This window comes from Malaya genurostris, chromosome 2 (genome assembly GCF_030247185.1).
Source record: "Malaya genurostris strain Urasoe2022 chromosome 2, Malgen_1.1, whole genome shotgun sequence".
Taxonomy (NCBI): Eukaryota; Metazoa; Arthropoda; class Insecta; order Diptera; family Culicidae; genus Malaya; species Malaya genurostris.
The window spans coordinates 79,196,926-79,210,032 of NC_080571.1; the positions used below are offsets into that span (position 1 = coordinate 79,196,926).

Below are 13,107 nucleotides of genomic sequence, written 5' to 3' on the forward strand. Positions count from 1 at the left end.
TTGCGTTTTACAAAATGCTTCGACATCCTGTGGCAGTTGGCCGGAACCACAACCGTGATTCTCAATTTAAAAGTCTTAATTTCCTGATCGTAGTACAGTTATTCTAATCGATAATTTGTGTAGATGTATGGTAAAAGATGCTGAATGAGTATTTAGTTAGTAATGACTATTTCTTTGTTAGCCATTCTTCTTAATTGCTTTGATTTTTGCAGAGCAAGCAGTTACATGGCGTCTCAGTAGGTTCAAACGTTGTGGAAAACCCTGCACTCCTATTACTTCTATAAATCAAATCTATGCGAAGAAGCGTTAAATTGTGTTTAATATAATAAAAACATGAGAAAATAAATCATCCCTGGAATTAAAAGATTAGACTTGCCTCTATAATCAATATTCAGAATATATTTTTGTCACTCTATTTGCATTGCATATTGATATTGCGTATTGGACTTGATCATTCATAATCATATGTGATTTTAAAAAATATCACTGTAGATATTTCAGTCCATTTTCAAAATCATAAATAAAATAAATATCAAACCAACCCGAGTCAAAAGTGTTGCTACAGTTATATGTGGAAAATAATTCCTTCTATTTCTTATATAAGCCATATAAACTGCAAAATTTTCACTTTACAAAAGTGATTGTCCTCAGGTGATTCAACTCCAGCTTTTTTAAAATCTATCTGCCATTACTTGCCGCAAAATTTCAACAGCACGGAGTACGAATGTGAGAATAGTATTCGGTGAAATCTGAATCAACTGTTTCATTAGTTTTATTGCAGTAGGAAGTACATTATATGTACATTAGTATACGATTTTAAACGACGTTTTGAAGTGGACTATTAGTTTTATTTATCAGTTTAATTTTTATCCAACCCAATCGTTTCGCCATCTTCCAATAATAAGTAATGATATTACGTTTAAAGTTTTCCAAGCTAATTTGTGATGTTCAACGCACACTTTTTATCAGGGCAATATCTACGAGACAATTAAACTAAGCAAAATAAAAAATTGCTTCCATCGCATCGCTAATTTTTGTCTTCAATTTTTTTCGTACACTTGCATTCATGATTGCTGGCATTTTGACTCACAGTGAGTCAAAAATTGACTCAATGTAAGCGCTACTCGTGCCTGATGATACCTGCTCTTGAAATGGTAGAGAATGGCTCACGGCGGAATAGCAACCAGCATGAAGAAGCAAGACCTCCTCTCTCTTGCGAGTCGCACAGGCAGTCACATATTGAGCATAGCTTTTGCGTCGTCCGGCATTACATGCTTTGCTGTCTCCGTTCTTGAATCGTTCGCAGGCGATGAACGTTAATGAGTTGCGTGAGGCGAATTTCAGCAACCCTGTTCTTCTGTCAAATTTAAAACTGGTCTACGATGCCGTTCTATTTTTTGTATATTTGAAACACGAGTTAAACACTGCCGGGGCTGCCAGGTTTTCTTGTTATAAAATTCAGATTTAAATTTTTTAACTGACATAAATTATGAATCTAGAACTAGAACACTACTGAATATGCCCTAAAGTGCAATATTTATCATAGTATATTGCAACATATAATTCTGTTGTAGATTACATTATTTATTATATTTTGAATTGAATTAGATTACATTATATTATAAATTATTATTATTATTATTATTATTATTATTATTATTATTATTATTATTATTATTATTATTATTATTGACAGAGAAATATTATATTTTCTGCAGTACTGTGACGAAAGAAGAGCATAACCTACACTGCGACATTAACTGTTATAAAATATTATTTCATATATTACTGTCTTATATTATATTACATTATATTATATTCTGTTATATTGTATTGTATTGCATTATGTTGTGATATATTATATTGTGTCGTATTGCATTATATGTTTTATGTTTTATTATATAATATATTTTATGTTTCATTGTGTTGTATTATTTTATATTGTATTATATTGTATTATATAACATTATATTACATTGAATTAGGCTCAATTATTTCGACAACGAGGAGGGGCAGGGAGTAGATCAGGATATTTTACAAGTAAATGACTGGGTGATGTAGTGGATTGCCAACCCGAGTCACGTGGCGAAAGCTTTATGTTTCTCCCTGAAGGTCTGAAAAGAGTAAGACGCATCCTTCTAACAAACAAACCATCAGGCGGGATTAAGCTGGTATAGCAAAATTCTTTGTCATATGGCCGGATGTTCTTGCTGGAAGGCGCCGGACCTTCAAATCCCATTTTGGCCCTCTTAACAGCAGTAATATGAAAGCTATCTGATATTCAAATAAGTCTACCCGCATACACGGATAATGCCTTGAATTGATGGTGGCTTCACACATACATACAGTTTTTCGAGTTCTTCGGACATTTTGTTGTACTGTTCAGTGGTTTTGTAGCAGAAATTTAATTTCGTGATATTTTTAACAGTTTGCTCAACTTCCCAGTTACATAACTCTCGGGGGGTAGTTATGGTATTTTCATAGTCGCGAGCAAGACTATATCTTTTTACCGTTTTGTTCGTTTGAGAGTATCACCAATAGTATCACGGGGACCTTTTCCATGGGATGTTGCACAAAAAATGCCATTCTGTGCTTAAGTCATATTTTATCCTTGACGACAAGAGACGTAAGTTATTATGATTACATTTCGGATTGTCTATCTTTGCTCAGCACTTGATAATGTCTAACTTTGATTTATTCAATCGATCCATAATGATAATTTAACTAGAACTGCTATTCACAATTGTTTACTTACTGGACTACCTTAAGGCCTTAGTTTTATAGTACTATTTATTGGTAAAATGATTATTGACGCAGGTAAGGTATAGGTAACCAGTGACACACAATTTGTCGTGATTCCAAAGGTACAGGTAACTTTTTTAAGATTGGTAATCGGAAGTAGGAAACGGTTCTTAGGTAGAAATTGCAGAAGCACGTGTGGAATTATCTTGACCTAATCTTGAATATTAAGGAGTATTTCTTGAGTGTGGCTATATGAGCGTGAATACGTTGAAAGTTTAAATTGAAGTATGTTATGAATACATACTAAATTCGTTACTGATAATTTTTGCATGTATCAGGTAACTAACTAGAGAACCTGTGAAATCTACACATAAATTGAATCCCATCGGATTCTGAGATGATGATGCCAACATTTGTTCGAGTTAGTGCGAAATTCATCTTGACTAACAAACGAAATCAACAATGACTTCTTCCGCAGGGAACTACCAAATATTTACTTGATCACAGACAAATAAGTAGCAACACCCGTTTGATTCGAAACCGAAACAAACACGATCATCGACGGTTCCATTTTCAACTGGCATAACGGTCGAGACAGTCGAGAAACCCTTGCTTCACTTTCCATATAGATAGAGACGGTCGACTCGGCCCGTCTAACCGTGATGACCGACGAGGGTGGCAAGTAGGGTTGAGTTGTGTGTTTACTGATGCCGGGTGAAGCCCACAGGAGAGGAAGTAACCCGAGAAACGCCAGCAGCAGGAATGTGCAGATAACGTTCACCTCTTGCACCATACAGCGGTAGTCAAGGTAAGCCGGGGTGAGACGGCGGAACATGGAATCGGTTCTGTGTCATAAGCTGACAGAATGAAATGCAGAAAATATGAAGCGATGATGGGGCTAACTGGGATGACAAAGTGGATTTAAAAATTTAAAATTTAAAAATTAGAAATTTGCATACAACCCTGGAGCAGAGTGACAGTTTTCATTTGTGGAATTTGTGAGGAAAACTTTGGTTCTTTTTGTTCTACACTCCAAAAAAATTTGAATTTCCCAGGTGACTTAATCCCTCATACGATGTAATTCATAAAGACCTAATTTGTCAAATGATGGAAAATTTTATTTGTAATGACTTAATATTAGATAAGCTTGAATTTTACTGGTTTCGACTGTAACTTGCGTTCTACTAGCAGGTGCAACTGTATGAATTTAAATGCACCTTTTACCGGCCAAGCAGATGCATGCTTCTATGGCTCAGTCGATTATCAGACGAACTTGCGATCCAATGATTCTCGGTTCAAGTCGCGGTGGGTTGCTACAGAATTCTTTTTTTTATTTCAATAATTTCATGTCATGGAGTTTTAGACACAATATTAAATGTTCCTCCACGTAAATTTGCGTGAACTGCGACGCTCCATTTATGTGCATCTAATAAGATGTAAAAAATTTTAAGTGTGTAGAATTAAAAAGAAATGTTGAGTAAAATTTGAGAGAGCCACACTTATGTATCTAGCTATGAGTTTGTCTTGAACAACGTTACTGAGATCAGATTTTAATAAATACTTCTCTCGCAAACGCTTGATAGTTATACATACTTGAGCAGGATATTTGGTAAATTAAACATGAGCTCTATTGTTGTGCACTAATCCGATCTACGCTCAAATGTGCCACTATTGTTCACTCACCTCGTTATCAAATCAACAGATTGAACGGATCGTAGCTAGTCAACAATTCTATCATTAAATCTACCCAGTTTCGTATATCGCTGCCGGCTGAATCTGCTGTTTGTTCGTAGTAATGTCCGCAAGGCTGTTTTCATTGTTGGTTTTATATTATTCACATACGCATACGAAGTTAGACAATTTTGACATGAAAAGTCACAGTCCTAATTCGCATGCAATTCTAAAAATTCTCCTTGCTATTACTAATCTTGGTAATAAATTGTTCTGTTTACCTAATGGTTATGTTGAATTATGAGTTTGCACTGCCAGTTCTACATACCTTATCGAGTTGTAGACAAAACACAAAATAAGCAAAAGCGTAACGGCTCCCTATTTCATCTGAGCTCTTAATCCTATCTCACCCGTTCATCACATAACTTTGAACATGAATCATATTTTTCAACGTACCTGAACCAAACTGTGAAATATTTTAAAATGTTTATTGAGGGTTTTGTCACACTTTGGCATTAAAAATGGTTTTAATTCCGTCAGTGATCGTTTTTGCCATTTAAAAATAAATTCACTTTCGAATTTGGGAAACATTTCAGTGTAAGAATTGCATCATTGGAGAACAGGTCAAGCTAGAAATAGATGACGAAAATCAGGGGCATTCATCGCAAATTGAACTCAACTCGTTAACCTCCATTTCCACATCCATATTTTTCTACATCCACATAGTGATGCTCAGCAAGTGTGTGAGACTTCATTGATAGTAGAAAGGGGCCATGTCTGGAAAGTATGGGGGGTTGGACGAAAGTTCCCATCTGAATTCAAAAATGCTCTCTTTGATGGGCTGCAAACTCTCATACCTTTTGGACTTTCTCATGCCTTATAGAGCATTTTGATCGTTTCCGACTCAACTTCATCATTTGCTGTCAGTAGCGATTAGTATTTACAGTTTCTTCAGACATGAGATTCTGATCCTACCAAATACACAGCATCGTTTGGGTTCTTAGTTAATATTGATGGCTGGCCGAGGTCGATACATGATTTTCTGCGCACGTAATCCGCTATAACCCAGTACAGAAAATCTTTTGTTTTATGCCGAGAAAGCGAAAATTTGCTCACCGTTTTAAGCTTTTCCTGATGTCTATTTGTCAACCCATGAGGAACCAATTTTCCACCCCTTCGAATCTTTCTCATGATGTGTAGACGATCGGAAAAGGCTTGGAGACCTACATTTAACCTGTCCGTTCATTTTCTTTCACACTGGAATTTCGCACTTTTAAATCGCTTAAACCTTCGCTCACAAGTCACGACCGATAGAGCATGTTCCCCGTAAGCTTCAACAAGAACAGAATTTTTGAATAGAAGGCCTTTGTTGAAGGAGGACCCGCATCATGCGCAAGAAACACTAATTAATAATTAGATGTGACACAAAAATCATGTTCCTTGCCACTATGCGTTTTGGGATTCACGGAATGATTTGAATTTGGGTTTCGAAAAACACCTTATAACCGCAACAGTTAACAAAATTTTGCTTAACCTATTTCGATATAAACGAAAAAAGGTTAAGCAAAATTTTGTTAACTGTTGCGGTTCATGTTGAAAACTATTTGAATATAAGCGCATGGAAAACTCTTCCTTGCCCACGTTATAGTCTAGATTTTTCTCCGACTGTTTGTTGTGATCGATTCAGAACGCTCTTACCGGATGACGCTTTAGTTGAGGGCTTCAAATATTTGCATTATGAATTTTTAAACTGAACATGAAACTGAAGTTTATTGTCAGGAATTCTAAGTTTATTAAATCTGCAAAAGAATATTTTCAATCGACGGATCAAAGAGATCAAAATGAACTGCTCTGCACTGACGAGTGTAAGACGAAACCTAAAGAAAAGAGATTCAACAGTTTTTTCCGGAGTGTTTCAAAATACCGGCTTCGATATACGTCTTCTAGTTCATTGAAGGACTCCGTGAAACCTCGGGATGGAAATAGAGAAGCTATATTGGAGGCTTTTTGTTATAAATTTACTCGTTGATGGCACTAGATGTGATGCAAAGTTGACTAATTTTATCACGCGGACCTACGCGAAACATCGGAACTGAATAGAAACTACTCTACTGGCGTTTTTTACCGGTTAATTTTACCGATTGATAGCGCTAAATGCAATGAAAACACGATAATAATAATTTTCCACGTCTACAGATTGCCGGCCAGACGAAAAGTTGTTGTGAGTTTCAAGAGCTTTTTCCTTCACGAATTAACTTAAGATTCCAGCTTTGATAGAGGCTTTGTAGTTCATTACAGACCTAAGTGAAACTTCATGATAGAAGCAGAGAAATTCCACAGCTTTTTGTTATGAATTTACCGGATGATGGCGCTCAATGCAATGAAAAAATAACTAATTTGGTCATATCTACAAATTACCTGCCAAACATGAAACTATTGACGTATTTTAAGTTTTTTCTCCCACGGATTGTCTCAAAATTACGGCTTTGATATGCGCTGTCAAGTCCATTACAAGGCTTCATGGAACCTCGTGAAGGAATTGGAGAAGCTCTACTGAAGGCTTTTTGTTATAAATTTACCCGCTAGATGTAATTAAAACTTGAATAATTTTGTAACACAAGCCTCCATTGAGCATCGGGATGGAAGTACTCTGAAGCTCTGTTGGAGATTTTTTGCTATAAATGTACCGGTTGATTGCGCTTGACGTATCAAAAGTATGACTAATTTAGCCATATCTACAGATATCCTGTCAAACAATAGAAATTTGTGACGAATTTCAACAGTTTTGCTCTTTCTTGGATTGTCTCCAAATATTAACTTCGATATACGCTTTGGAAGTCATTACAGGCATTCGTGAAATTCCGGGATGAGAAAAGATTACCTCTACGGGAAACTTTTTGTTATAATTCACCCGTTGATGCTACTAGATGTAATGAAAAGAGCCACATCACACAGCCCTACGTGGGATTTCAGGATTGTTGTACAGAAGCTCTGTCGGAGACTTTTTGTTATAAATTCACCGGTCAACAGCGCTAAATGCAATGAAAAGAATACAATTTTTCTATATCTACAGATTGCCTGCCCAATAAGAAATTTTTGTGAGTTTCAGCAGCTTTTTTTCTTCCATTTGTCATATGTTCGAGCCTCGACCTGGAAGGATTCATAGTGTCAGTAGGATCGTAGTACTAGCCGTGCAATGATTCTGTAAGCTAGGAACCGGCAGCGAAGTCTGTTGAAACAGAAAGGCCAAATTCCACAAAAAAGAATGTAATGCCAAGACTTAGACATATGACATTACAGACCTCCGCGTAACTTTGTGCTAGAGAGAAGTTCCACGGTTTTTGTTATAAATTTAACGGATTATGAAACTTAATGCAATGAAAAGATGACTAGTTTAGTCATATCTACAGATTGCTTGCCAAACACGAAGCATAAGACGAATTTTAGGGTTTTTCTCTCACGGATTGTCCAAACATTTCTGAGTTGGTATGCGCTATGTGGTTCATTACAGATCTCCGTGGAACTTTGTGATGGTAATAGTAACTCTACTAAAGGCTTTTTATAATAAATTTTCCCTTATCAGTGGCGTCTCGTGACAAAATTGACTAGTTGTGCACTGCTTATGTGGTATGATAGCAGATGTAACAGTTCGTTGTAAGTGAAAAAGTGAAAACTTAAGATTGAGAAATGGAGATTCGCTTAAGTTTTTCAATACAATGAGATAACGATATACTTTCAGATTTTCCCTCTGCCTAGTATATATAGTCATCCAGTTCCGGAAATACTGGTTTGAGTGTGTATGAAATTGCAACCCATCATTTAGAACCATAATGCAAAACGAAAACTCTACTAAATTTGGCTCAAAATTATTTCATTTCGCCGGTTATTTTATTTGCTGGCCACACGAACCGAGTTAAGCTACAACGGTTCGCAGTTACCGGTCCCAGAAGTATGAGAAATGATGATCAAAAACTCAAAAAGAGATTTCTCTTCTATTTCTCAGAGATATTTACAAAACTTTAAAAAATCATTTATTTTTTTCTTTGTATTTTCTTATAGTAAAATATTTCAAGACTATTCTGTGAAAGGACAGAGATCGAAATATACATTTTTTGGCAAAAAAATTTCATTTTTTTTAAAAGAAATTATAGATATTATCGTAGTTTTAAAAAATAATTAAAAACTTGTGACTTAAACTTGAAAATTACGCGAAGAATTGTCAAATATGAAATCAATTTAAATCAACATGACACGATCCAAACGACCATTTCAATCTGTTAGATATTGCACTTTTCCGTTTAAAGTAACTGCAATATCTTTCAGATTGTTACATTGCTCTACAATACGAGCTCCCATTTGCGCGCAAATCTCCTACTGCAGGCCAAGAAATCCCCAAAAATCCTTAGCATTCAGTTTAGTATAACCAAAACAGATAAAACAGTGAATATTCACAAACCAACACGATCTAGAGATAAGTAAGAAGTAAGGCATCAACACTACCAACTAAACAAATCAAACCCGCCTTTCTCCAGCTTCTCCATCGGCAGTTGGAATTTCGAACAAAATATGATATCACCCACTGGGAGAATGCGGGAAGCCTACCTTTCTCTGAGCCTCGGCGGCAAATCCGGATTTTGGAGCACGGTTGGTCGACATGTTGCTACTGTTGTTGTTGTTGTCGTTACTGCTGCTGCTACTGCTGACGATGTCACTTACGGGAAGCGGATAGGTGTGCGGTTGGTTGATTCGCGGTTTTAATTACTGCTTGGTAGCAAACGATTTCGTTTCTTGGGTTCAAATTAAAGAAGGAGAAAAACTATTGAAACAGAACACTTCACGGAAAATTGAGAGCTTTGAGAGGACAAAGGATGATTGGAATAATTAATCAACTGGTGTCACAACTCCTGGACAGATGCAGACAGGCCAACCTTGTAAGCAACGACTTGTGTCAGTAAGAAAATAATCTGCGGATAAGATAATTTCAACTATCCAAAATGATTGATCATGAAACTGATAAGCGACCGTGCATTAAAAGGGTAGCCCGTCTAAATCCGCAACGGAAATGACTTAATTTTATGTTCGCTGTGTTGTGTTTTTGTTTCTATTTGACACTACAAGGATAACACTCCTCCTGTGCTACAGCAACCACTAGGCAAATAGGGAGGAACACTTACACTTCTACGTCTAAACGCGAGCACGGCACTAGAAGAACTGAAATTGAGCGAGCAGCGGACCAACACTCAGCCTTATGGAATGGAGCAGTTGGTTGGTTGACGATGATGGGAAACTGGAATGCCTTTTGGCAGCATGATTTAAATCTGAAAGCAAACGGGTGAAATAATAATAAAGAGAGAATCACTTTGACTCTCGCTCGCGGTTTCTATTTCCGTGAGCGCTACAAACGATGCGAGAGGTGGGTTTGACAGGAAGAGACTTCATTTTCATGACCCGCTAGTGAGACGTGAGCATATGAGATGGACGTAGCTTAATAGGGTTATTTAGCATCGTTATTCTGGTTACAATACATTCAATACCCAAAATATATTAGTAATTATTTGAAAATATATAGGGAAAAGCTAAAAATTTCGAATCACATATTTATTTTGACTGGTAACTTGTAAGGAGAAATAATATTTTCAAAGTTATAACGATTATAAAAATATATTCCATTTTGTCATTTTGAAAAATCGATGAGGAAATTTGAACCACTTTGCAAATTGAAACGATTTCAACAAATATTCATGTTAAACGTTCATTTAGACCTTGGTAATGAGAAGCATAACATTTAAATGAAAAATATAGATAAGATATCCATGTTGTACTTTCGGAGCCGCAGTTTCTAATTGATCTTGCTTGGGTTGTACGATGCAATATAATTTACCAAACAAAACATTTAAAAATGCTTGAAACTAACCACGCAACTGTCTTTGTTTTGTTGAAAATGTAATATTATTCCGCATGGTAAATCATTTAGAAACACAAAAAATACATTAAGGCGCATACAAATATGTACAAAATATGAGAATTAGAATACCTATTACTTCTTTTTACTTAATTTTGAGTTCTTTCGATTTTTTTCTCTCATTCGATACTTCCATTGTTGTCAAAATACAAAGAGCAAAACCACCCAACAGCGAGAGTTTCGTTCAATAATCTAAAATTAAGTAAACCGTATCAACCTGAAATTAAGTCAATACGACTCAACTGTAGAGAAAATATTACTTACTATCGAGTAGATATAACTCATATTTAATTTAGATATAACTACCTAGAACCACTTTACCTAAAATTAGATTATTGAACGGAACTTCCAAATTGGGTGGAATGTACTTAGGTTGTTTTGCGGAGCTGTGTAGAGGTTTTCCGTAAGCTATATTCTACACACTACACACTCGCATGCATGATTACCGATAACATCGGTAACTTTTTTCTAAAAGTGACGAAGATCTCGGTAATTTACAGTCTTCCCCAAACCGAAAATCTCGGTAAAATCTGCAAATTATCTGGCTAATTTCAGTTGTTTTAATGGTTACTGAGATCATTGCCATTGGCTGTTCAAATCTCGGCGAAATTTTGCCGAGATTCGGGAAAAAATCTAAGGTTGTTCGCAACGCTGATTTACTACGTACGTGTTGATCTATTTTAGATCTACGACTAAACCGACGACACGACCAGGCACTCCGAAGAAAAATCTGAACAAAAAGTGTTCGTGAGTGATTTACCGCCAGTTACCATAAATATAGCGACCCCTCGATAATCATGAAAATAATCTTCTTGAGCAACACTGTTTAAGTTGCTATGAACTAGTTACCAAGGAGCGCTATAATAAATAAACAAATCATTTGAGAAAGATGTGAAACTTTTATATAAATTGAAATTTTGTTTCAACATTCTTTTTAGATTTGCGCCGACCACAATAGTACAATAACCAAATCTGCTACTAGAAGTAGTGTTGCGACAGGAAGGCGTCACCCTATATCATCCACAGCTACCCATTAGCTCTATGTGCAGTGTAATCATCTAACTCATCCATGATGATGGTCTTTCCGTTCAGTAACCAGTCGAGTTTCCGAAGCACATCACTTTTGCTTAACATACTTTTGCTCAACCAACCCGGAAGTTAGTACCAGTCTTCAAAAAAACTTTTCTAGCATGAATATTTCAAATAACAACTTATATCAAACAACAGGGGGTCGATTTCTAGACCTCATCGACCCCCATAGTCAGTTTTCGCTTACGGCGACCCCCACAAAAAGGATATCGACCACAAGGGGTCTATATCGACCACTTTGGGAACCTCTGGACTGCTTCAACAAGTTCCAGCAGCCTTACGGTAGACCGTAGTTTCAGTCTGTTTTCTGTTTGAGACACAAATAATCAAATTATTTGAAGGAGACCTGTTTGCAATGGAGGCTTTCGATGTGCACTTCAAAACCTATAATTTCGATCAGATCTAATATACTGAGAAATTTGATTCCCGTGCTGTTCAAGTGCCTTTCATATTCATCAAAGTATACACGTACTTTGCAAAGACCTCAAATCACTGAGAGTAGAAGTAGAGGAGTTTCCAAAATAGCGCATTGTTTCACAACATGTATGCTGATTAGCAACGAGGGTTGAACGATTTGGAACAAGGGGTGAATTGAAATGGTTTTACTTTAGAAAGTTATTAGAAAATAGCAGATATGCTTTCAATACTAAATTCTGATGATCGGACTGATAAAAAGTTTCGCAATGACGGATTGAATGACTGCAAAACTTAACACCATTTAAAAACTCATTTACATAGCAGATAGTCATTATAGATCTAAGTATGGTTACGTTGAACTATTTAACAAACATCCATGAATATTGAATTGCCTGGAAGTCATTTTTAATATGTTCGAGCACCAGCAAGCCTTAACGAAGACCTCTGTCCGATTAAACTAAATGATAATTCCATTCGAGGCAGTTTGTTTTGTTTACATTTCCCAAGTCTCCAATATGCAGTAACCAAGGTTATGGTAACTGTTATTTAAAATCAATAATCTATCAACTTGTGTTGCCAGTTTCAATAGTTTTTCAGGCGATTTCGTTTTGACATTACAAGTTACTGAGGGGTAGTTAAATTTGCGATACAGTTTCGATAGATGAGTGGCAGGTCGTGTCGTCGACTAAACCGACGACACGACCTGCCACTCGTCTATCAAAACTGTATCGTAAATTTAACTACCCCTCAGTAACTGGAAATGTCAAATCGAAAACACTAGTGATTTTTTTTAAACTGGGAGCACAAGTTGATTTATTTATTGATTTTGAATAACAGTCACCATAACCTTGGTTACTGCATATCGAAGGCAAGATGAATGTAAACAAAATAAATTTCAGATCGGTTATTATATTACGGAACATTTGAATGGATTTACCTGCCTCGAGCGTAATGTAAAAATTGAAGAGTATGAGTTATGTGTTTTATAAAGCCAAGTTCAAGATTCAGGTCGTAGGGACATTGGGATGCATAACTCACTGCTGACTTGAAACCGTTGTGTGATAACAGCTCAGCGCAAACCAACGAGGAAGACATGGAAATGACCGACAACGAGCTGAGCGAGGCTAGTGCTCTGCGGTACCTGCATAACGTACGGTAAAATGATTTCTTTGTGGAATTCCACTAGTAATCCTCGGATAGTGGCCAACAAGGAGAAATACTGTTTC

At 36.3% G+C, this 13,107-nt stretch overlaps 1 protein-coding gene across 2 annotated transcripts in view; it reads right to left on the reverse strand.

Annotated features, from left to right (window-relative positions):
- Nucleotides 1–9,705, reverse strand: part of LOC131427298 (myophilin) — a 78,596-nt gene extending 68,891 nt beyond the window's left edge. Inside the window, exons 1-2 of one of the 2 annotated variants that reach the window (XM_058590358.1) lie at nt 9,588–9,705; nt 9,016–9,200 (exon numbers count right to left, since the gene is read on the reverse strand). In XM_058590358.1, the coding sequence (XP_058446341.1) occupies nt 9,016–9,069 (54 nt within the window). In that variant the 5' untranslated portion in view covers nt 9,070–9,200; nt 9,588–9,705. Of the gene's footprint in view, nt 1–9,015; nt 9,265–9,587 lie in introns of both variants that reach the window. The other variant, XM_058590359.1, reaches the window with a different exon arrangement.
- Nucleotides 9,706–13,107: the final 3,402 nt, after the last annotated feature.